Source organism: Parasteatoda tepidariorum, chromosome 5 (assembly GCF_982258835.1).
Source record: "Parasteatoda tepidariorum strain Cologne lab strain chromosome 5, Ptep-v5.0, whole genome shotgun sequence".
Taxonomy (NCBI): domain Eukaryota; kingdom Metazoa; phylum Arthropoda; class Arachnida; order Araneae; family Theridiidae; genus Parasteatoda; species Parasteatoda tepidariorum.
This window is the reverse complement of record NC_141759.1, coordinates 67,335,004-67,362,402: the sequence shown is the minus strand read 5'-3', so window position 1 is coordinate 67,362,402 and position 27,399 is coordinate 67,335,004. Positions and strand designations below refer to the sequence as shown.

The window sequence follows — 27,399 nt, the reverse complement described above, 5'->3', positions numbered from 1 at the left end:
TGGTGTCAATATTTTAAAATATAGATTTAAAATATAAGTACTCCATAAAATATATTTAAAATATAAATACTGCATAAAATATATTCAAAAAATTAAATATTATAGCACAACTTAGTACATCGTAATTTAAAGAGAAATTATCAATTTCTCTGTTTGTTAGTTTTTCTTTCGTTCCATTTGTTTTCTCCTTTTCTTTATTTTTTCTTCTTATTTCATATCAACCTTAATCTTTCAGCCTGTAGATTCGTGGGAATACTAGCAGGAATGGGCCAGGAGTATACACGATCATAAGAGAGCTCAGTTGGAAGAAAAAAAGAAAAGCCTATATTAATTACAATAAAATAGTTGCCTGGGAATCGTGCCTATCGTCGGAAACCGGAGACTCGGCCCCTCTGCCGAGAGAATTCTATCAACTTCAATCCAGGCACAATAAATTTATTAATATTTAAAGAGTTAATTTAATCAGATAAGTAACATTCAAAAACTACCTCTGTCATTGAATGCAAAACTATATTTTTTTCAAAAATTAAAAAACAGTTCGATTTTTGATTGTTTTTCCAGAAAACCGATTTTTATTCTTGGCGACCTCTACGCTATCAGCAACACTAGAAACGGCAACCTCTCGATTTTTCCCAGAGTTCAGTCCGTAACAAATATGAACGGCGGAGTTGGTGGTGCTTACGGCGCGGGAAAAGCGGGAACTGCCAATGATCCAATATCAATTTTAACAAAACCTCATGTGATTTTAAGACTTTTATGTTGGGTAAGAAATTGCGAAAATATTCTGTGTGTCTTACTTGTGTCTTTAATTTGCTTCTCTACCCATCAATGAATGCCAAACATTGGCCATGTTAGTTATTGATCCAGCCGGCCGCATGACGGGATATATTTGGAGTATACATTGGGAGATTTTACTGCATTGATCTCGACATGGAGTTAAATTTTTTAAATTTATTTGTGATATGTGGATATGTACAGCGTACAAATGGAGAATATATGAATTAGGATATATTTTCCTATGTAGTTTGAATCATTTATTGATCGGGAATAATTTATTAGTCGGTTTATTTTAACCTTCGATTTTTTATTGTTTTCAGTAATTGTTTAGTATGCAATTTTTTTTTCTCCATAAATTTATTACATTTTACAAATATTTTTTATTCAAAATATTTTATTTTGAAATTTGCTCCTATCCACTCGTATTTTGATTAACAATATGAAGATATTATACAAGGGTATATCAGAAGTTAATATTTACATTACATGTAGTGTTATGTGAAATATATATAATTTCTCAATAATAAATACATACATAACTGCATACACCCAATACATACATTTTATCTATCCATATTATCAATTTTTATTACTTATTTAATTTTTACTGTATTTCCGTTTTAGATAAAAAAAAAATTATAAATCTTTAATACTTTTATACATAATTAACTATGTACTGTTAGTGAATAGTTAATGAAGACATTTCATGTACGATGTAGTTTAGTCTTCGTCTACCAGCATTCTTTTAATATATTTCGATTTTTTTTTTCACATTATTTTCCTTTTCCTCTAAGTAGTATTGTCCTTTTTCTATTATCACATCAATAATTTTTTGAAACATTAAATTTAACCCCCATTGGTTTTGGATTTTTTTTTAAATTGATTTTTTTAAAAGTATATTTCAGTGCAAATCAATTGATTGCCACACCTGTTAAAGAATAGTCAGAGTTGATTTACACTTTTTATGCTTTCTCTGCATAAAATGATTCAGTTAGTTCTCTCATGGAATTATTTAAATTAAATTGTATTATAATACCAGAAAGTATCTAAATAAATTCATCAAAATAGAAAAAAATGTAGATTTGAAGTCTCTTGTAAACTGGATAATAAGGCTGTACAGACAAAAAAAATCAACCATTTAATTAGGAATAAATCTTCAGTAAAAATGTAAGACAAATATTTCATGTACACCTTGCTCTTTTGTAAAATAGTGTTCTAGCATTCTCTAAAATATTCTTCTTTTCTACTAAGTAGTAATATTCTTTTTCCCCCTTTCTATTATCTTCAATAATTTCAGATTATTAAATTCAACTACCATTGGGTTAGTTTAATTCAGATATGAAATTTACCTATCATTGAGATAAATTATTTCGGATATTAAATTTACAATCATTGGGTTAGATTATTTTAGAAATTATAATTTAAGGAAATTTCCAGTAAATATCTCTATTACTAGATAATAGATCACTTGTTAAAGAATAGTCATAGTTGATTCAATGTTGTTATGCTTTTTCTGCATTAACTGCTTCAGCTAGTTCACACAAGGAATTACTGTTATTTCTTAATAATGCCATACCAAAACCTATCTTACTGAGTTTATTAATATAGAAACAGAAAAAATTCAAATTTTCAGTCTCTCATAAACTCTAAAATAAATCTTAATTATTGACCTAAATATCAACCATTTCATAAGGTATAAATTTTAGTCTTAGTATCTTACTCCTCAACTCTATCATTCATGAAAGACCTTGACCTCCTTTACCACACCATTTCACTTTTTCCTTGTCCTTTATCTTCCAACTTTTGATTTTCATCTTTTTTAAATCTTTCACTAACTCATCTAGCCATGTTTTTCTTGGTTGTCTGACCTTTCCCTTTAAGTCCTTACTTATAAATTTTATATTTATTAGGGTGAACCCGGGGTAATTCAGGATCACTCGTTTCTGGGGTAAATAATGATCACCTAAGTTTTATTTAAAAAAAGAATATTTTTTTTAAATTTGAGGCATGGACAAGAATGCTTGTACACTTTACTAAAGTATAACTACATTTACTTAATAACTGTTTTTTGTTTAATCTAACAAAATAAGTATCTTTTAAAAAGCTTGCTGTATTTTCCATTTTAAAGATGGGTTTCAAAATGTGCACATTTCTGCAACGATCCCCCTCCTTCTCTTAATAATAAATATTTTGAGTTACTTTCTTTCTCTTTATAAAAATAGTGTAGGCTTTTGTTTAATTATTTCACATCTACTGTAAACATTATAATTGATTATAGGAAACTATATCAAATGTTGCCCCCTACAGATGGGGTAATTATTGATCACTGGGGTAATTCCTGATCATTGTCATTTCTTCTTATAAATAGTATAAAAAATAGCTAATGAATAGTAAATTGTCTTTTCTTAAATAACAGTTCATATTTATTAAGTGGAACAACTATAAAATATATTTTAACCAGGGTTGGCAAGATTTTGCCGCAGGTGGAAAAAACCATGGTAAATACCGGTAAAAACCGTCCTGGCAAAAACAGGTTTTTGCCAAGCAAATTGGCAAAAAGTGGCAAAAACTTATATTTTCCAAGATGAGAGGACAAAAACACATTTTTGATACAAAATTATTCCTAAAATTGAAATATATACTATGAATATAAATAATTACAAAAAAATTAACAAAATTATTATTCCATAATTAAATGATAATGTTATAATATATCATTTTAGTAGTTTAAAACATTGATTGGAAAATTTGTGATTATTCTCTTTTTTCAAGAGAAATGAACTTATTTTAAATTAATATAACTATAATTTAAAGCATAAAATATCTATCAACATGTGTAGTTAATTATTGTACAAATAATAATATTTATTTATTTGTAAAAAAAACATTTATTTTAGGATTCTAAAATGAAAAGAGATCAAAAACTTTCAATCTTTTAAAAATTGTTACCCTTATATTAATTTTTAATATGTTAAAAATAATTTTTTCATGTAATGTATCAAAATTATTATTCCTTATGATTGAGTTAAATTTGTTTCAAGTATTTTGTAATAATATTTAATCAGCTATTTAGATAATTTGGTTTTTGCCGGTTTTTACCAGTTTTTGCCGGTTTTTACCAGGTTTTTGCCACTGTCCTGGCAAAAACCCCTTTTTGCCGGCAAAAATTCCAACCCTGATTTTAACTATAATCACAAAATTTGTTTTTAACTGTATACAAGAAAAATGTGTTCTGATATGCACCATTTCTAGCTTGTCTTACCTTGCTTCTATCTTAATTTTATGTGTGTACATTGTTAGAATAATTTTTAAGTTGATAAATTAACCTAATATAAATATGGTGAGAAATTATAAGCTTGAAAAGGATATTAAGCTTCTAGAAATAGTGAATTTCTTTTGAAATGAAAATTTCAGTTGAAAATGAAAATTTCAGTGTGAGAGCTGCAGCCAGAGCTGAAGTGTTAATCTTTTTTCCTGATTTTAAATAAAAAGTTTTATTAGCTGCTTAAACATATCTTTTTGGTTTATTTGTTTGGTCTTAAAGTCTTATTTGTTAATTACCATTGTATAATTATTTTTAAACAGCCCATTTACTATAAAAACTGGTGATCAGTAATTACCCCAGAAATGATCAGGATTTACAAATTTAAAATCTTTTAAATTCTAATTAGATTTTCAAACAAAAGAAGGCAGCATGGGACTCATCTCATATAGCCTCAAACTTCCAGTAAATATTAAAATTCTATCTTGAATAGTTTTTTCACAAAATAGATGTTTGCATTTTTTGATCAGGAATTACCCCAGGTCACCCTACTTAAAAAATTATATGTAATATTGTCCTTATTGAATGCATATAAAAGAACAAAAATTAAGAAAGAAAAACATTATTACAATTTTACTAATTATTCTTCATCAGACATGTCAATTTCTTTTCATTCAGATTTTTTTTTTCTTAAAATGAAAGGTTGTCTTCTGTTTTGTACAGAATATGATCCTTGTACAAAATATGGTCCATATTCTGTATAAAGAGACATTTTTTAAAAATTCTTTCAGTTTTATTACATGCCAAGACATTTTATCTCAACTATTATAATCATGCCAATCTGTCTTAAACGATGATTTAAGTTATTGTATGTTTATTTAACTCATCATAACAACATCATATAACATATTTGAGGTTTTAAGCAAATAATTTTTTCAATGGTTGTAAACTAAAGCAGTTATTTAAAAAAGAAAAATACATGATTTTTATTGAACTTTTAGCAGAACTTGAGATTTTGGCCATTTATAATATCTTTGTTTAGTTTACTGATATGTACTACTAAACAAAACTACTTTAGTTATTAATATGTCATCTTTTACAACCTCTTAGAAATACAGCACAGAACCCGTTATCCGGAATTCAGAAAACCGGAATGAAATTCGATAAATTTTCCCCCCATTTTAAAAAAAAAAAAAAAATTTTTTTCCTCATAAGATTTTAGGATTTTTCTATCTTTTTTGAAAGATGTTTACCTTACCATCATTTTGGAAATAATCATTAGTGTATTACTTCATCGTTTTTTCCTCTTTTTAAGATTATTTCCAAATTTTTTTTTTTTTTTAGTTGGGTTTAACAATAAAAAAACGGCTTTTTGTAGCGATTCAGAAAACCGGAAAAATCAATTATCCGGAATAGCGATGGTCCCGATCGTTCCGGATAATCGGTTCCCTACTGTATATTTTCCAAAATAATGGAAATTACATGTTAAATTCACTGTTTAAATAAATAAAACATATTCCTTAAAAAAAAAAAAAAAAAAACTAATTTTTTAAAAGTTGAATCCTGAAGAATATGCTTTCTTAGTATTTTAACTTTTATATTTAAAGTTACTTAATACCCTCTCTTTTTATGTAAGAGAATGATGACAAATAGTTATTATAATGTTTTAAGTTCTTTTCTTGTTGTTAGAATGCCTTCTCTCCATTTTTACTATCTTAGTCTACTTAGCATCTTACACTAGTTAGATTTAAAATATTCCATATTTTCTCATGTTTTAATATTTAAAAAAAAAGATAGAAGAAGGGGGGAAAAAAAGTCCCAGAATCAATCTGCCTTATTTATTCTTATTAGTATTACAAGTAACCCTTGACATTCGACCTGTTACAGTAAACAGGCTTGTAATGTCAGGAAGTTGTCAAACATGTATCTGTTCTAAAAAAATATCAAGAAATAAAAATTTGGGTTTTAAATAAAACTTTGGTAAAAAGAATGAGAAGCTTGCTCCGAAGGAATTGTGTCAGTATTTTCAGACAAGGAGCAGAACTCTCTTGTAATTTTAAAAGAAAATGTTAAGAACTTAGCTCCAACAGAAATTATGTGTCCATTGAATTGGTGGGATGCTCTTACTTAGAAAATCCAATTGATGCAATGAAAAAAAAATTAATTCAAACTTTGATCTAATCGACACAACTGACAAATCAATAGTAATTTTAAAATAATCCATTTTATTTCATCTGTTTATATGCTGGTTTATTTCATTTATTGAATAATTATTAATGTGTATTAACTATTATTATTATACAATGATTTCGGGGGCAGTTCTTATTCATTTCTGAATCCGTATTTATATTAATCTAATTCATGACCAAACACCTTTAATAGAAAAATAAATTTGATAATGAAGAAATATTAATGCTACAGTGCCAGGGAGGATTCTGAACTAATTAGCTTTTTACATCACTGCACATAGCCCCATCTGTGGAATTGAAAAATATAATTAGCGGCATACTAATGAATGTTCGAAGCTTTTCCGGAAAAAAAATATTAGATTTTTATTATATTTTAAAATAGTAATTATTATTATATATGGTAATAATACGAAAACAAATAACTAGTATTTGGCATTCTGAATATTTATTATTTGGCCAAAATCTCTAGCCTGTGTGTCCCTAATAAAAAAAAGATATCAGATTTAATTAAGATTTTTATTTACTTTTCTTTAGATGTTTATGACATTTTCTTTCAATGGCTATTATTTGAGGTATTTTCTATAGTTTTATTTGGGTGCATAAGTTCTGAAGGACGAATGAAAGACAAATGTATCTAATTCCTCAGAACTTTTCTTTAGAAAAGTTCTCTCTCTTTTCTCTTCTACAGAACTTTTCTCTAGATGTTCATAACATTTTCTTACAATTGCCGTTATTTTAGGTGTTACTACAGTTGTATTTGGATGCATTGGTTCTGAAGGATGGATGAAAGACAAATGTCTCTCATCTATCCTTCAGATCTTTTCTCTAGATGTATATAACATTTTCTTACAATGGTTATTATTTCAGGTATTTTCTATAGTTGTATTTGGGTGCATAGGTTCTGAAGGATGGATGAAAGACAAATGTCTCTACAACAACGATATAAATGCTTGCAATTTTGGCACAGGGATTGGGGTGATTGCTTTCTTAGGCAGCCTGTGCTTATTAATTACTGATATTATGTTTAATAATATCTCCAGTATCAAGGTTCGAAGGAGAGCAGTTATTGCAGACATGGCTTTTTCAGGTATATCTATCACAAGCCTCATTTTTATTAATTATATATATTATAAATTATAGTTAAAAATTATTACAATATTTAATTCTATAGTGTTCAGATGCAGTTTTTGATCCTTAAAATACTTTATTAACTGGTAACAATATTACATTTTAGTTACTTGATAAGTAGAACTTGCCCATTTTAGTTTTAAGAAAGTTTCTTTAACCCACTGACGGTTCTGCGCATAAAAATCGTACTTTAACCTACAGTCTTCTCAGCATAGCAAAACCGGTTATTCCATGTTTTTAGATAGAGAAATGGTGTACTGGGGAGAAACATTCTGCCAATTTTGCCCATTTGCTAAATCGCCAGTGGGTTAAATGTTTTATCACTTAAATTAGAAGTACACTGTCTTTTTCTATCATAAAGAGCCATGGAAATTTTTTTTCTTTCTTATGGAGACCAGAGTGAATGGGTTATTTAAATCAATTATGATTTAAATTCACCCTTATTGTAATACAAATGCAACCATCTATGTCTATACCTGTCTGAAAAGTTAAAAGACAAAGTATACCAGGGACTCGCATTATTAAAATATCGGTGGGAGTACTTAGCAGAATACGCTTTGTACAGCGGTACTCGTGGCCCGAAGGAGATTTCACTGTAAACGCGTGCAGCAGTCAATGTGTTAACGAAACATTAAAAGATTTCTCTGACATCTTTACTTTTGTGATTAGTACTTTTATTTTTCAGGAGTGCAATTACAATTTAACAGTAATTATTACAATTTCATTGTCAAGATCAAAGTCTTATGGTTGAGTAATAAAATTGCAGTCTTTGAGAATTCCTATTATAATCTGTTAAAAACAAGTTTTTTTTCTCCTTAACTGCTAAAGTTATGAAATTTTGTTATTTGCAACTAACTAATCTACTTAATTTTTCTCAACTCCTTTAACAATTCTAAAAACAATGAATAAAAAACAAAAATGATTTCATAGAAACAAGGAATAAACATTTCCTCCCATATTCCCTCTTTCGAACAAGCTATTCTAAAATTTATCTTCTCTCCTTATAGAAAAGCAAAGAACATAAACTCAAGTTTTCAATGCTACAATTTTTAGTGGTTCAAATGTAGGATGATAAAAAAAACTATAAGGACTAGTTCTAATTTAACTAAAAGCTGGAATATTGATACCAAGTTATCAATTTTATTTAATAATTTTAAAATAAAGTATAAAGTTTCAGTGTTGTTTAATTTTTAATTTAATACCAATATCTAAATGTCACTGTTTTATTTAATAGTAAATTCATGCATAATTTTATTATTATATACCTTTTTAGAATTAAGTAGCATATACGCCTTAAAATTGCCCTAATTTAAATTCTGTAAGCGCACATACTGTATATATTTCTGTGTTATTGTGTTTCTGATTACTAGTTTGGTAAGTTGGCATTTCTGCTTCTTAGAAGTTTAATTTTTGTGTTTAATTTTAATAAATTTCATAAACTTAAAAAGTTAGAAAAGCTGTTAGAAAATTCTTATGCTAGTTATGTAGTTAATTTTAAGATTTTATTTGGAAGTTTGAGGGCAACACATTGCCAATTCCCAGGCTATGAGTTGTGTACCCCTTAGAAAAATCTTGTGTTGGAAAGAAATTTCTATACAATTTTTACAAATACCATAGGCTTAGCATTTGGTTTATATGTGGTATTAGTAGATTAAGTGAGTTTCCACTAGCAGATGAGAATAAACTATCAAAGAGGCATGCGCCAAAATTTAGATACCTAGTAATTGCAATAAGGTGACCCTTGCACTAGAGTCAACACTCAAACCATTTTAATATTTAAAGAAGAAGAGAAAAAAAAAACATTTTTAAAGTTAACAATAGTTTCCAAACAAGTATGTGTCAATAAAATTTGTGCTTCGTGAATTTTCTTTCTTTGAAAACAATATTTTAGATCTTTTATCTTTATTAAAAGCTTTATTTCTTTTGCTTTTTTTTATTCCTTTTAATCAGACAACCAATTGTCACTGTGAACAAAAAATTACATTTCAATATATTTTGATCAATTGATTGTAATTAAATACAAAACAAGTACAAACAGGTTAAAATACAAAATTTTTCTATTTAAATTGACTTAAAGAAAATACAGCTGCTTAAGCATTTATTCATTTGTAGATGATTATGTTTAAACGAAGGGCTGATTAATTCTTATTAAAAGTCATTTCAAGGAGAAAAATAAATATTGTTGAGAAAAATCTTCAATCTGTGTTATTGTTTGTATTTAAGTCCAGAAGAAAATTATATATTTTATGCTTGAGTGGAAAAGTCATATATTTTTGTCAAAGGGAAAAGAATGCTCACATATACACTCTTTAAAATGAGTTTATATTTATGAGGTTTATTTTATAACATTAAACCTTTTACTAACCAATAAATTGAAGCAGTTATTATGGAAAAAGTAAGAGTGCCCACAAAAATTTTTCCAGGTATGTGCACGACGAGAAAAAAAAAATTCATTAAAATTTTTCAAAAAATTGTCTTTTTTTTTTTTTTTTTTTAATAATTTATTTACTTGTATTACCAAAAATATTTTTAGATTTGGTCATCAAAAATTTTCTTAAACAATTTAAAAAATTTAATTAAATCTATAAAACAATTTTCAACCAAAAACTTAACGAGCTGAAAATTTCTGCTTTATCTAAAAAAAATTTTAATTAAATGTGTTAAAAGTACAGAAAAGAACTGTCAGTTCTTGTGTTCTTTAATTTTTTAAGTTCTCTGAAGGGAATTTTTATACCTTCCAATTAGCAAACAATATTTCTTAATTTTAGTAACAAATTTAAAAATGCATTTTGTTTTGCACCTAGTTTATAAATCTAAATAAAAAACAAAATAAAATTTTTAATATATTGGATTTCCAGAGGAGTTCAGATGCATCCTCTTGACCTCTGATTCTGAAAATTTTAGCATTTAATTCAGAAAACATGGAATTTATTACAAAACTTTTAAACTGATAATTTAATTATCTGTACCATGAGACTCTGCTGTCTTTCGAGTTTATTATAAGTGATTCCGTTTACATGCTGTAGTGCAGGGGTGGCGAACCTTTATACACCAACGTGCCATTTTTTCCAAAAAATTGGTTAATGAGGTCATAGACGTGCCGTCAAATAATTTTGCCTTCGTGGTTATTGGGAAAATAATAATACTAAATACTATCTACTCAAAACTTTTTAGTTACATTGAAAAAAAATATATATTGCAATGTCTCAGTTATACGCGTAATTCAACTTAAAGTAACATCAGTGTGACCTCTGTTGTTGAAGATTAGATGACAAATAACTTATATTAGGTTATAAGATGTTAGTTTAAGCAGGACTGTTTATTTTTTTTTTGTTAGTATTTTATTGCTAGCTTGTTTTTTATGGTTATTAATTGCTTTTTTAGCATTAATTGTTAATTTTTTCATTAATAATTGTTTATTATTTTGCATGTTTTTTGTGAATTTTAATTTAATTGTTGCATATGCTTCATAGTGTAATAGCATTTGAGTAATAACAATTCATAGTGTAATAACAAATGTGATCGGTGGTGTGCTCAAAATATTGTGTCGGGTGCCACAAATGGCACGCGTGCCATTGGTTCGCCATCTCTGCTGTAGTGTGTCATAAAACTAACTTCCCTGGCATTACAGTCCCTGTTGGACCATGGCCTCACTAACAATTTTTCTCTAAAGTCGCCTGTCTCTAGCTCTTTGTTTCCAGTTCCGAACCTGTAGAATCTTAGGTCTTTCTTAACCTCGTATAACCATCTCTTGGCTGGCCTTCCTCTTTTCCTTTAGGCCTGGCACTGCCCCTTGAATATCTTCTTAAGGTGTCTACACACCGAATACAACAGCGATGCGAAACACGATTTTTCTCTTCTGTTGCAGTGTGTTTGTTGCAAGTGATTGCAAGTACCTTCACACCACATGCGACAACAAACCTGTTTCCTGGCTTGCGCAGGCGCACTTTTCTTCTGTATCTAGTTTTTGTTTCATAACTCATTTTATCTTTATTTTTTGTATTTCTAAAATTATTTTATATATATATACATATTATTTTTTATATTTATATTACTGTATGATTTCAGTACAAGATTCTTCATAAATTGCCGAAATAAACTTTGCGTCACAATTTTACAAATATTGTATCAATAATTTATACAGATTTATTTTTTAGAATTTTAGTCGTATAATTTTGTCTACTAATTTTTAATACTTAAGTAATCTTTTTATGGGAAAAAATGCATTTTTTCTTTATAATTTCTTCTGGCTATAACACGCATTTTTATTTTGTTAAATAAACTAAATTGCTGGAATATTAAATAATTAAAATAAAAAAAGTTAGGAGAAATGAAAAACAGAAGTCATTTTACTATCAAAAATCTTGTTAGGAAAAATATTTTGTTTCAGAACATTATTGTGAACAATATTTTGAATATTACAAATATATCAAGTTCGCAACTTAACATTTTATATAGAAGTGATAAAACCATGAGATGCTACTTTATGAGAAGCACAAGAATGTGTGGGTGTTTTTCTTTTTTCATTATGTTTTACTTTTGCATAAAATTACATTTTCCAAAAATTGTTTTAAAAAAAAGAAACAAAAAAGATTACATTGCGTTTTAAATATGCTAGATTTCTTTTTCCTGATGAATGGTACTGTCGCATTAAGCCAGGAATAGTTATTCTGACAGAACCACTGGTAGTTATATTTTATAACACTCCAAATAAAAATTCTTGGAAGATTGGTTATGGTACCTCAATTATCAACGATAGACACATGAAGCCTATAGCATAACAGAGAAATATAATAAAAATTTTATTGATAATTTCTGTTCTTGAATCTGGTCCATTCACTTAATTGGCGAAAAATTCTAAATATGTTCCTTATCTTCTTTGATTTTTTAAACTCCCGAAAGTTTCTCAGAGCAATGAAATCAAATTAATATTTTTGTTTCTATGAAAATATTTAAGTAGGAAAATAGACGTTTTTTTTCTTCATCATTTCTACATATACCCAATTTTATCCGATGATGAACAGTACCGAGTCTTAGCATATTTCCATTGAATGACCAATTTACAAAATACAGCTTTTTTTGTTCTTTAAAAATGTTTTATTTTTTAAGCTAAAGATCGATCAGATTTCATGCAAATAAAAATTTAAGCGATTCTGTTTATGAAGTTGATTATGAAAAGAAAATTTAAGGACCCGGTTTTGTGCACCACTGCAGTATTTATATAATCAAAATTTCGCACGAAATTTTCCAAAACTTTTCATTCAAAATTTTAGTTTTTGTAATAATTGCCCATTGATGGTTCCTTCATTAACTAAGAGTAGAATTGAATTGAAAATAATTTTTGTTACAATTAATGACAGTTTCAACTAATTAAAAAAGTTTGCCTTTCTCTCTTTATCGTTTTCTTTGCATTTCTTTATGAAACATAGTTTTTCGAAAATCGTTTCTAATAAAACAAACGTTCTAATTTTTAATAATAACTACTTTTTAACAGCAAATGAAATATATAAAATTTGTGCGTCTAGAAAAAAATATGTAATTAAAAATTATTAAATAAAAAATAAATAATTAAAAAATACTGCTTTCTAATCGTTTAGCAACTCTAAATAGCCGCCACCTTTTCCTTAATTCGCTGAATGTTTTATTTTTATTTTTTAATGATTCAAGAGTAACGCTTTAATTTTTTATTTTTGGTTTAATAAAATCACTTTAAAGTTTTCTTAACTGGTTTAAAAAGAATTAATTTAAACAGCATGATAATTATTTGAATGTCAAGTTATGTTTTAGCAAAATTCATAAATGATTCTCTGTCTAATTGACTATTAATAGTTATTTTACTACCACACGAGAATATCTGCAATGAAGAACAAAAAAAAGCAAACAGATATGTAATTAAATATATATTCTGTTCACTTGTGAATGAACAATTAAAAATGTGTAAAATAAACTAATTGATGAAAAGATTTATGCTATTAGTTTTTTGCAATTAATTCAAAATATTTTTAAATAATTAAATAAAGAAAAGTATATATTCAATGCATTTTTCATAATTAACAAAACGCACTAAAATAGCTTTAAGCTAAGTGAGATTAGCACATTAATCCTACTTTAGAATTCAAAAAATTTATCTTAGGAATTTATGAAGTTAAAAACACTGTTTCTAATCAATGTTTTTAAAAATTTATATTATTTTATATATATTTAATAAAAATTTCAACTAAGATTTATATAAATAAGAACATTTAAAATACATTTTCGTAATAAAAATATATTTTAATGTATGACAAAAAAAAAAAATCTTTCAAATATATTCAAATATTTAATATAAACATAAGTCACTATGTTCTGAATGATGTTAACATTAAAATCATACGTGATTTCATTGTATTTTCCCTTTGAGATTAAAAATATATATGAATCGGATTGAATCTCTGAGTCTGCAACAGCGACGAAAATTGAAATCCATTCAATTCTTGAAACCAGTGCGACGGCGATCGCTAGTTGTTGCAACAGAGGGAGGATGAAAGAAGTGCGCATGCGTAAAGTCATTGCAACATGCGATTTGCTGCTGTTGCAGTCGGTATGGAGACTCCTTTAGTGCCTCTGTTTTCCTCCATTCTCTCAAGGTGTCCTAGCTATTGAATTCTCTTTGCTTTTACATAATTATATCTTTTCCTTTAAATAGTCTTTACATTTTGAAATTTTATTGCCTTCTCCACAGATCACCCTCTTTGACAGGTCCAAAAATAGTTCTAAGAATTTTTCTTTCCCAGGTAATCAGTATTTTTCCTTGTTTTTGGGTTGGAGTCCATGTCTCTGATCCATAGATAATGATTGGTCTGATTATAGTTTAATTAACCTGAAGTTTTGTTTTCCTCTTTATTACTTTTGATGTTAGCAATCTTTTAAGCGCAAAAAAAAACTGCGATTTCCAGCATTTAGTCTTTGCTTAATCTCTGGTATAATATCATTGTTTTCAGTGGCAACTGAACCCAAGTTCTTAAATTCCGTAACTCACAAATTTTGTCATTTCACTAATTTGTAGCGTGTCATGTATGCCAAAAATTGTAGAGGCAACACCCAAAAAAAAATAAACATTTGACGTGTTACGTAAATTTCATTCCTAATAACTCATGAATATTTTTGTAACTTAATAGTATTTTTTAAGTAGAAATAAATGGTATATCTATTTTTTATTAGAATAAAATGGTAAATCATCTCTTATTCGGCTATATTTCTTTATGGAAACTCAATCATTTCATATTCTTAGTTATTCTCTTACATTTACTATTCAGTTTTAAGTGATAGTTGTTTTAACCTTCTTTTAAGAAAGTATTATTTTGAATGTTCTAATCAGCATTATGAATTAGTAAGTATGTATCAAAAAGAATATAATGTGCCTTATTATCTTTTAAAAAAAAAAAACTTGATTTTGATCTTTTTAAGACAACTGATAGGCAGTTATGGTTTTAATTCTTTGTTGAATAATTATTGAATTTTTTACTGTTTGTATTCTTTTTCTTAATCGTTAAATATTCAATATCATTTACTATATATTTATGTGGGAGGTTTAAATTATTTTAAATAGGTATTTGCATTTAGTAAAAAATGAGAAGGAAATTTACATTTCCTAGATTGTAAAGAACCGTCATTTCCAAAATCTCGTAGAATTGCTGATTGTTAGCTGTTTACTGTTTTGATATATCTCTGAATTGAATTAAAACTATTTTTGCTATTAATGTGTTTGATTAAATTGTCATTGCGTTATTTTGTAGCCGGGATGGCCTTTATGTGGTTTGTCACTTTCTGTTATCTAAGTGATTCTTGGAGGAAGTCCCCCTATCCCAAGCATGGATATGGTGTCAACAACTTAAGGGGTGCTATAGCCTTCAGTTTCTTTTCAATTCCTGTATGGGTAAGTACATTTTTTTTCCTTCATAAATGTGTTTATTTGTTGTGTAGCAAACCTTTACAGTATTTTGTAAATTTTTTTTTTCAATTATGATTTGAGCTTCGAAAGAAATCTTTATACGTATGTAACTAATCTTTTGGCATTTGTTTAATTAAATTTAGTATTTTTTTCTTCTTTCATTTGTGACATGAATAAATGAAAATGTATACTTGTTTGAAATTATCTAGGAACAATAACATGCATGCCATACTTTAATATCCTAATCAATGTACTGTAAACTGTGTTTGAAATTACTTTTATGTTAATTTAATGTTTGATATACCGTAATATGATAGATTACTAAAATATCAACTAGTGATGAAAATTTTTTGATAAGATGTTTACAAATAATGTCTGACAATTACTGCTGTATATTTTGATTAAGAAAATCAAAAGCTGGGACTAAGAGTAAACATAGAGAACAAATTAAGGACTAGGGCTTTTCCATGGTGTAGGATCACTTTTCTTTCTTTTTTTATTCATTTATAGAAGACACTACCTCAGCACTTTTTATAATAATGAAATTGAAATTTAATTAGAAACTTTGATTACAGTCACATGTGAAGACACAATAACCCTAATCAACAAATAATAAATACTTAATCTAAAGCAATATTTGGGAAATGTAAAGATAACCAATTTTGCTATTCAATGTCTGCAGGACTTAGCCAGTATTGCAAGAAAACGCGATTTCAAACGCATAAAACATGGTTTTGATGGAAAAGCCATGGTTTGTTATATTTTGTTCTTTAATTTGAGGTGCTTGGTTTTGAAATAAACAGCACATATTCTTTAAAGATTCTTTTAAAGTTGTAGAGTTAGTCTATCTCTATAGATTGTGAAGTCAAAAATAGGGCCCATTTAAATCTTATAACACTAATTATACAATTTTTAAAACAAAATTGTCTATTTGAATTCTGTATAATAAATCTGTTTGCAAAGGTAACCTTATCAAGTAATCTAAGAATAGTTAAAGTTGGCCATAAATATAAATATAAAATATTAAAATAATTTTAAAAATATTGGCATGATTTTTAAAATTAGATTTTATAACCTTATTATGGTTTTGAGAGTATTTTAAATTTAAATTCTTTAACATTGTTGTGATTTTAAGCAAACTTTAAAAAATCAGTCTTTTGCTTAACTAAACTTTTTTTTAAAATATTTAATATTGTTCTTAAACAATACTATTATTTTACAAAGTGTTTCCTTCTTTAATTATTTCTTTATTAAATATCCTTATCCATGTACTTTTAATATCAGTCGGAAAAACTTTCTCTTTTTTTTTCGTAGTTTACGATATTTTATATAGTTACAATTATTTTATATAGTTACAATATTTATTTTAATGATTGCTAACTACTTCTGAAATGTCACTATTTAAATACATTTAGAAGACATCCTTGGGGTGTAAGACCCAATTTACTCTCACATTCAAAATTTAAACAGTTGTTTATTGAAGAAAAGCTAATTAAAAAGGATTAATAATAATAAATTAGCCAATTTATTTTTACAATTTTTTTCTTCCGACCTGCATTTTTTTACGCTTTTCTTCATTGTGAATATTTATTACACAAAAACTCTGAAAAATTATCCAACATTTGTGATTTTGTTAAATACTAAATTTAGTTATGTTTCGTTTAAAAAAGTTTTTCAATTAGTTAAGAAAGAAGAAAAAAAATTATCAAGTACATTCTTGATGCATCCACTCACTTAAGATGTGAACTAATCAGATTCAAAACCAATCAGGTTCACTAGAAACGTGCTTGTTTCTTTTGTATCATACTTTTGACTCACTGCACTACATTTTAAAAAGGGTAGCTTCACTCAAAAAACTAGGATGAAATATAGATTACACTAGTTTTGTTACTTGTTTTGTATTAGTTCAGACCACTAGTCCGAACGTCCTATCGGCATAGCTGCCAACTTTTACGATTTTCGCTAAAGAGTTTTACTAGTGGTAGTGAAAAGCAGAGTAAAAGCATTAAGGCTATTTGGAAATGTTTGAATTTTATCAGGCTTTAGGTATATATAAGGGGTAATTTCTTAAGCGATTTTTAATTTCTTTTATGTTGTGGTGGTTAAACATGGTGCATAGCATTTTTAAAAAGTGCTTAAAGGTGCTTATTTTCGTTTTTTGAAAGCTCTTAAAGATGCTTTTTTCATTAGGTGTTTTTAAAAAGTACTTAATGTTCCCTTTTTGAAAATCAGACTTTTTTTTTTTACCATGTCGGTTTTTGCCACATATTATGCAGAATCGTGCTTTTCACATTGTTCTATTCAATGTTTTGACAATTCATTCACCCACAATCCATTTTGGCCTACTTTCAATCTACAGCGTATGAATGCTCCAATCATTTTACATGTTTGATGAAACACTTGCGAGTCCGCATGTGTGTCTACTGAGCTGAGGTTGGTGAGATTCTAGCACTCTCATGTGCAACTCTGCTGCATTTTGCAAGATATCCTCAATTTTAGACTTAATTTTCCACCCTCTGAAATTGAACCAAAAAATCTTTAGACCTTTTTATGGTGGCTAATAAAATCAAGAAAAGAGTTCTTTGTCAGGAACTAGTTATTTTCTCATGATCATCTAAAGCAGTGTTTCCCAACCTTTTTTGTGCCATGCCCCACTCAAGCCTTTCTAAAATTCTTATGCCCCCCCCCCCTATGTGACATGCACATAGTTTTTAATATTAAAAAATTGAATTGTTCACATAAGAAACTTAAATGATTGGTTTCAGTGAGAAATCTCTAGGAAATTGTTGACGAAACATAGTAAGTAAAATTTCGACTTATAATGAAACTTACAATGAAAAACTCAAATTCGAAATAATTTTCATAAAGATTTTTCTATAATAATTTAATATTTTAATTTAGAGAGATCCTTGCGCTTGATGCTTGCTGCACAGAGATTTTATGTTAGTTTCCAATTTGGTTAGCTTCAGCCTCAAGTCTCCCCACTGTGTTTTATCCAGGCGATTTCCTTTTTTTTTTTTTACCAGTAAATCATTTACAGCACTAAATCCACATTCAGCTAAATATGAAGATGGAAACAGTAACAATAGTTTTCTTGTATATTTGGTTGAATTTGGGTATTTGATTTCTGTTTCCTCAAAAAGCCATGCCATCACTCCTTTTATATAAAATAAAGTTTTAACTGATTTATCATTTTGCATTTCTGAGAGTTCTTCTTGATACTGCATATTTCATATACCAGACAAATGCACTAACATTGGCTGCCTCATCCGTGTTGAAAAATCAATTTGTTTTAAATCAGAAAATCTTTCTTTTAAATCAGCCGATAGAATTTTCAGATGATCGACAATAACAAGTAAAGCGGTATCATTTACTTTTAATTCTTGGGGACAATTAAACTTAACTCAAAGGGTAATGAAACCAAATATATTCGTTTTTGTACCAACAAGTGTTTTATTTGTTCCTTAAAGTTGCTTATTTAATATATTTAGTTTTCCGGAGATATCGGTTAAATAACTCACAAATGCTTTACCATCGACTGTTAACAGATACTTTATATCAGGTTTGTCACTTAAAAAATCACTAAGAGTATCAAACAGTTCCATGAATCTTTTCAAGCAGTTCCCTTTAGAGAGCCATCTTACTTCAGAGTGAAGTAAAAGTCTCACATGGTCTGCATTTTGTTCTTCACTAAACAGCTTGAAGAGGCGCTCACATTTGGAATTAGCTTTAATAGCATCGATACACTTTATTACTGAATGTAAGTACTTCATTTAGAACAGGCGAGATGTTTTTAGCTACCAAGTTTTCCCTATGCACAACTTTTCCCCATGCAATAACACATTGCACAAGAATCATTTCTGGATTCTCATCTTTCATCAATTTTAAGTAGCAATTTTTCTTGCCCATCATATTAGGAGCACCATCTGCAGCACAAGATGTTATATTTTTCATTGGTATATTATTGACATCTAAGTAGTTTTTTCTAGCTTATTATATAATATCTTTGGAGGTAGTGGTGCTTTCTAATCTTTTACCGAACAACATTTCTTCAGCAAAATGCCCTTTATCAATATATTTTACGTAAGTTATAAATATTGCCAAACTGTCTATCAAAGTTGATTCATCCATTTGCTCTGAGAATTTTCTTGTTTTCAGCTTGTCAACAAGTTGTTTTTCAATATCTTCACTCATTTCGTCTATTCTTCTGCTAACAGTATTGTTATTGAGTGGCATAGCTTTTACATCTTTTTCAAGAACGGTTTTAAGAAATGCTGATATTGACGGTTTTATTTAATTCTCTCCTATAGTATGATTTCTTCCAAATTTAGCGATGAATAAAGAAATTTCATAACTAACCTCAAAAATACAATTATGAGTTGAAGTGTGAGCAGTAAATAAAGACTTTACTGTTGCATTGCAGACATAAAAGACATACTATGGTATTGATTTCTATCACTGAATGTTGCGAAACACTACAGAAGTTGCGACGGGCCATTCAGATGCGAACAACTGCATTGTTTAGCGAAATTTTAAAGCGTCAAGGGGTCTACGCGGAGCCTGCCATATGCCACAGGGAGGTTAGTTAATAACTTAACGACGCCAAAAACCCAGTTGATATTTTGGTCTCACCAAACGAATTTATAATATTTATTGGCCGCAATTATTTAAGAATTTGCTTTTTTTCTTTCAATTTTGGAACCGAAATCTAGCATAGTATTTAAATGGCCCGGAGCAAATGGGTAAAACTCTTGTCGAGTCCATTTTCGAATTGCCCCCCTTAACAATCTAATTGCCCCCCAGTGGGGCGTGGGCCCCACGTTGGGAAACACTGATCTAAAGTCTTTGAAAATTATTTTGCATTTTGCTAATGTATATAGTGCTTAAAAATATTTTTTGAGTGCTTAAAAAGTACTTAAAAGGTGCTTTTTTGTTGGAAGATTTGGCTATGCACCCTGTTATAGTAAAGCTTGTGTAAGTTGACCATTTGTGGGACAGCTATTGGATGGTACATTTAGGCAAGTTGTTAGTTTTATCAAAGGGAAATTTAATTTAGCTTCCAATATGATACTCGATTATTAAGGTCTACTTAGACAGGTGACCTTACAGACATGGTCAACTTAACAGATTTCCAGTGATTTTTTTTTTCTTTCTAAATTTGTAGTCAAAGGAGTATATGAAAAAAGAAGTTCTTTGTCAGAAAGTAGTTGTTTTATCATGATCATGTAAAATCTTTGTAAATTATTTTGCATTTTGTTAATGTATATAGTGCTTAAAAATATTTTTTGAGTGCTTGAAAATTACTTAAAAGGTGCTTATTTTTTGTTGAAAGATTTGGCTGTGCATCCTTTTAAAGTAGTTTGAAATCAATTTTTAAACCTAGAGTAGTATATTGAGGCATAAAATTAGCTACTATTAAGAATATATTTCGTTAAAGTTGACAAGTATGCCTATCAGATATTTTTAAGTTAGTAGACTGCTTTCATTTTGCTTTGATTCTAGTTAACTGTTTTATTTTGACAGGCTGGCTGCATATTCTTTGCATTCACACGCTACAAGCAAGGAGCTGATACTGCTTTTGTAACGAGTGGCTTTGAGGGTGATACTGGCATGCCGGGTGCAGCCCCTTACACCAGCTACCCTGATGGGCCTGAGATGAACGAAGGCTACCAAGAACCTCCATTCTCTGCAAACCAAAAGGATATGGCACCAGGAGGGCCAGGTTTTCAACAACAAGCTTATTAATGTGCATTCCATTGCTAAATACACATATAATCTTAATCGTTGAGTCATTTTGTAGATGGGAAAAGAAAAAAAAGAGGTTAGAGAACCCACAATGTTTATGTACAGTGATTGTGTGTTGTTCTATTACTACTTTACTCCTTGAATGGTGACAAAAGTTTTTTGATATCCTTTTTGAAAAGTTGTGGTATTAGAGCTGTTGAGTTTCTTATCGAGCGATGCTTGTCAGGCTGACACAGAGCTGGTGACTTGAGTGTTTTATCTGACAAGGGAGGTGTTTGCTTTATTTTATTGATCTCTGTTTATGTAGCTGACATAGCGATGCATTTATTTGTGATTTGTTTTATTGTGATAAGTGTCGTGATTAAAATAAAGAACATTCAAATTAGAGATGTATTGTAAAGTTTAACAAAATTTGTTATACCAATTAATATGTTTAACTGATGTTATAATAATTTTTTTTTAAAAAAATTCCTTTATTTTTGCGAAATGGTTAAATTAATATTAATTCAGAATTTAAAGAAATATATATATATGTGTGCATTAAACATTTAAAAAAAATGACTTTCTGAAATGTTATGAACTTTTTTCAAATTAATTTAACACCAGCTCTGTATTAGTATCGTTAATCATTAAGTTCCTTTTAAACGAATTGAAATCTTCCTCTCGCAATTTGTTTCTACGACTTAAATGTTAAAAAACATTTGTCATGCACAATTTCAAGTTGAAAGAAAAATTCTTAGAGACTTAATTTGAAATACATATGATTGATTTTGTTATTGAAACTAGAATCACAAAATAATGCACTGATAGTAATATGTCTTTGCAAAATGTGTTAGATTTGCATATTTTTTTTTTTTTTTTAATTGTGTGCTGCTAGTACAATCTTTATTTGTTAAAGCATTTTACTTTAACATTCTAAGTCTTGATTGACAATTATTCTTTTGTATGTACGTTTTAGTTGGAAAAAAATTTCACAGCTATCAACTTAATTATTTTGGAAATTTTTTAAAGTTTTAATCTTTATTTTCTTTAATTTTTATTTTTCAAAATAAATAATTTTGTTTTAATTGTTTTTAAAATTTAACAATAATTTAAGTTTCCAAAAATAATTAAAATGTAAGTTGACTGTGATAGTCTAACTTTTTTTCCTTTGTATTTTTGTTTGATTCTTTAATTTAAAACAAAAATTGTTTATATATTTTTTTTAATTTTCTCACATTTAATAATATATTATGAATAATTTATTATTTAAAGCTATAAATAATATTTATTGTTCATGTTCACCCTTAATACAAAATAATTATTTATAAAATATATGGTTCTTATATTTTATGGATATGTTTTATTTCCTTTACTAAACTATGAATTTTATTTAAAAAAAATTTAAGTTGGATGTTGTAATTGTTGTCAAGTCGTAAAACATATCTAAAGAAATATTTAAGAAGTAAAACTAAACAAGTCTATATTTTTAAAGTAAAACGAACTTAAAATTATAAAAGTATGTTTAAACATATAAGTTTCAACCACAGACTTAAATAATTTATTATAATTGATGAATCAATATTTCATTATTATTTTTCAATATCCTGAAAATGTGCTATGATTAACCCATTTCTCGAGGATATTTTGGCTGTTTTAAGTTTGTATAAATAGCCTATGAAATAAAAAAATTTTTACAGAAAATTTCTTTTGATAATGGAAAGTTTTCCCTCCAGGAATAATTATTTTACTAGTTCTGAGTGTTGATCGTTCTTATAATATTCAAATCTAACAAAATGAAATAGTCAAATAGTTCTTCCTGTTTAGCAAATAGGACTTATCCAAACTTACAGGGTTAGTTAGGTGTGCCTTTAACCCTTAAATACATTTACTAAAGATGCTGCTTTATTAAAACTGGATGTCTTACAATAACTTAAACGCCAATAATCCTTACGAGTTAATGTTTGAATCAAATGTTTAAAAGTAATTCACAAATAAAATAATCAGCAAAAAATTATTATCATTATTATTTTTTTTTTTATGAATACATGTGATTTTTTGAAATGAAAAACTATTATATTAAAAGAAAGTTTTTGTAATAAACCATCTAATGTGTGTATTGGATTAGCATAGTTTAATCCTTTTCTGATCCTGTCCTTGTGGTTTGCATACCCTCTACCATTGTGTACTTAAAAAATTCCTTCTTTTTTACATGCTGATATCAATTGGCATTATGTGGTAGGATTGGCTATTTCTTTTTGGTAATAGATTAAATACAGTGCTTGGAAAGTGCTACATAATTTGTGTAAATAAAATAATTATGACTCATAATTAGCATTAAATCAATGTAATTGGTAATCATTCTATTTAATTGTGTATAAAATTTAAAATATAACTGTCTTGATAGTTGCATATGTGTAAAACATTGTATTTACATAAAATTTTCTTTTTGTTTATTTAAAAGGATACAAAAGTATCTGTTCTTTATATTTAAATTTTTACAAATTACATAAATAGCATATGAAATTGTTCAGAAAAAAAACAGTGATTTTTATAATTGATTCATAAATGAATGATTGATATAGTGGTCCTAAAATTAAGTACATAAGCATTTTAGTGTATTTATAAGTATAGTAAGTAACAAAGTTAATTTAATACTAGGCAACAAATTTTTAAAACTGAAAAACTGCATAAAAGTTTATAGGTATAGATAGATGTACTTTATTTCCATGGAATAAAACTTGTATGAATGTAAGTAAAAGTTAATATAAATGTTATTTTTTTTTCAGACTATGCTTATGGCAAAGCATGAGTGTTGGTAAAGTACATATGCATTACCTGCAATTGCTGAGCATTATTTAGTAACAAATAAATGAAAATGTATTTATTCTTATAAATTTTATTTAAGTGCATCACAAAAACTTATTCCACCTCATCTTCCACCTTTATATGCAGGTTTGCGTAATTAGGCATTAGCCTGGTAGCAGAATTTACAGTGAATTTGCTGAGCAAATTAATTTGTCTGCAGATCCAATTTTGTCAGGAACATCAACACAATCAGACGAAAATTATTATTGTAAAAATTCAGCTTAAACTAACATATATGTAACAAAATGTGCGAATATATGGTCCTTATACATAAAAAATTTATGTTGCTTAAATTTAAGTTGAACTTTATTCAACAGTACTTAAAAAAATAGAATAAATCCCTATACATTTCAGCCAGTAATCAAGTAAAAGAAGAGGAAAAATCTTTACTTCTGTTATTTGTGGTGTTCTTGCAATTTAGAAAAGAAGTTCAAAGACGTTTTAAAAAAAAGTCTTAGCAATCCTCCCCCCCCCCTTGTTTGTTTTATGGAAATAAAAAGAAAATTAAGATGAAAACAATCTGCAGGTGTTATAAAAATCAGCAGTGTCAGCTGCTGTACTTGAGGGTTTCTGCTATCAGGAGCATTAGTGGTAAAGTATTTATTTTTTGCAAAATAACTTGATGTTCGTTTAATAATTAAATTAGAAACCTTTTAGAATGTATTTTTAAAGGACATTTATTGCTGTATGTAAATGAGTTAGATAATTTAGATAGCAGTTGAATGATTCCTATCTTTGAGGTATAAATTTATACAATATACAGCTATAAAGCAAATGCATTCTTAAGCATGAAATCAAATATTTTTGTTTTTTATTCCCCTACTATGTACTAGCTTAAATTCAAAAAAGACCAAGTCATATATTCATCAATTTGAGTGAAATGTGTTTATGTAGTAGAACTCTGTCCAGAATGTTTGGGATATTTATACTGGGAAATTTAAAATCCAGATATTAGAGGAGAAAAGGTTGTTTCTTAGGTGAGGAATTGAAATATTAGCCTGATTCATCAAACAAATTATTAATAATGATTAAAAAGAATGTATTCACAGTTATATAAGGTTTTTCGTACTTGTGCTAAAATGGGTGGTATTCATTTAACATTTACTCAGTTCCTTTGCCGCACATTACTCAACTTTTTTTCTTTCTCATATTCATCGAAGTACATATACTTAGATGTTATGAAAGACTGCAAAATAAATACTGGAAAATTTGTGTCTGGAAAGATTAACAATAGAAGAAATTGCTTTTGTTGTTTCGCTTGAAAGAGTTTTGATTCCAAGCAACTGCGAATTTTCACTTATTATATATTTTACTTTTATTTCATTTGGTATATAAACTTTCTATGAATAACCTTTTTTAAATTTAAATTAATTGTTTTGGCTAATAAAAATTATCCAGATTAATGAAGATCAGAACTGATCTTAATAATTAATAAAAAGAGTGAACTGAAAAAAAATTATGTTACTTTCATGCATACTATATTTTCTGTTGCTTTCAAATTTGCTGCTAATTTTTTATTGTTCAATTCAAGCTAATAGCATGATTTATTCTGAAATTCCTTAACCACCTATTTGTCAACTTCTCTTTTATTTTTTCTGGAAAGTTATCAATCCATGTAAGAGAGTTCTACTTTTTCATTTTTACTCGCTTGGTTACTTTTGAATTTAAGCCCTTCTTTTATGACTGAAATACTCTTTTGTATTACAATTTTGAATAATTCAAAAAAAAATTTAATTTTAATGAAATACATATTTTTTACTATAAAGGTTTTTACCGAGAGTGTAAACCCTATATGGAAAGAATATGAACTCAATTCATAAGTGATTTCAATTCCTTCGACAAAGTATTAAATAAAGTACCCGCTGTTCACCATGTCATCTAATGAAATCTTTTTATCTTACCCCACCGTCACTTAGATCTCAATTTAACTTCCAATTTGTGTAGCAATAATCTGCCGTTAAGTTACTCTCACATTTTTACTGCACTGTATTATTTTTATTTATTGTTAGCAACTAGCACAGTGCTACTTGTTGGTATTTTTATTGGCTTTTAAAATTTGCATTTAAATTTGTGTTGTTAATGTTGATAGAAACATATATATATCTAAATCAAAAATCATCTTATAAATTAATGTATTTTTTTGATTAAAATAGAAATCATTCATGTAATGATTAGGATTTATTTATTCAATAGAAAATGTCAGATGTAACATTATGATATCTTCTGCTAGAGCTTGTAAATGTTCTAGTCATTTATTTGAGATTATATTTATTTCCTGCCAAATCTAGTATAAAAATTTTTTGTTGTTGTTTGACTTGCACTTAAGAGTTCAAAATTATTCTTAATTGTTGTGCAATATTATTATTTATACTTCTGCATGAAGTGTTGGCCTTAAGTAACAACCATCCTTCATTAGTTCATTATAATTATGTTATGTATAGCTATTGTACTTAGCCAAACCACTGTGATGTACCATATCTAGTCAGAAATAAAAATTCTGTCGAAACTCTTGAATTTTTAACTTAATATAATTTTTTTATGATATGTTAATTGTTAATGTGAAAAAAAAAATTTAGCATTGGAAATGCATGTGCAATTTGTTTTATGTATTGCAAATGGGGCTATTGCTTTTAATCTTGTTAGCCTCATTATTACTCCTCATAAACTGATTAATATTAAACAGCAAAAAAATATCAAATTTTCATTATTTAGGAATCGACACTGGCTAATTACTAATAAAAATGTAACAACTGTCCATTTTTTAAAGGAAATAAGAATATTTTTTTTTGGCACTTTTAAATTACTTGAAGTTTATAAATTTGTCTGATAGAATTTTAAAAAAAATTTACTGACAAACCATCTAGAATTGTTTCAGGGGCCTGGGTATATGAAATTTTGTTTATTTATGATGTTTAGGAAACTTGTTTTGTAAAATAAGAGATAAAATATTTGTTGATTCAGAACCAATAAGATTTATGTAAGGAAAAAAAAAAGCATTTCATTTGCTCAGTCAATATTAATATTTTTTTAATTTATCAAAAAAAATAAAATAAAAAGGCATCTTCAACAGTTATAAACATGAGCATTAGGTTATTTAATTATTTAATTGCTTATTAATTTTGACTATAAACAATTTTACAACAATTGCACATTCCTTTTGAATTGAATAAACAAACTGTTATGGGAAGAAAAAAAATTTTTTAGCTTATCTTTTCTTCTGCTATGACACAGCTGAATGGAGGAAAAAACATCTTGAGAAATTTATCTATGAGGAAGTTTTGTGAATGTTTTTAAGTTTCAAATGTTACTAAGAATTATTTTTATGGTATAAATATTTGTTAACTTGAAAGAAAATAGGAGTTTAAACAGAATCTTTAATTTAATCAAAGTCAAGTAAAAAAAATATATATTTTTTTTTAAATCTTTTATTTTATCGAAAAGGAAAATTTACCTTTAACAAGAGTGCACACGTGCATCAGATTTTACAAATAACAAGACATCTCGTTGCTGTTTGGAAATAC

At 27.6% G+C, this 27,399-nt stretch overlaps 1 protein-coding gene across 1 annotated transcript; it reads left to right on the top strand.

Moving 5' to 3' along the window:
- The first annotated feature begins 382 nt into the window (after positions 1–382).
- On the top strand, positions 383–26,384 carry Syngr (synaptogyrin). The gene is made up of 4 exons (XM_016073185.5): positions 383–763; positions 7,096–7,315; positions 15,132–15,271; positions 20,810–26,384. The coding sequence occupies exons 1-4, from the start codon at positions 656–658 to the stop codon at positions 21,029–21,031; spliced, it is 690 nt and encodes a 229-aa protein (XP_015928671.1). The 5' UTR covers positions 383–655; the 3' UTR covers positions 21,032–26,384.
- Positions 26,385–27,399: the final 1,015 nt, after the last annotated feature.

Coding starts and splice junctions, on each gene's coding strand:
- Syngr (XM_016073185.5), top strand. CDS start 656: ATGAACGGCGGAGTTGGTGGTGCTTACGGCGCGGGAAAAGCGGGAACT. Junction 764..7,095: donor TTTTAAGACTTTTATGTTGG/GTAAGAAATTGC, acceptor TTATTATTTCAG/GTATTTTCTATAGTTGTATT. Junction 7,316..15,131: donor TGCAGACATGGCTTTTTCAG/GTATATCTATCA, acceptor GTTATTTTGTAG/CCGGGATGGCCTTTATGTGG.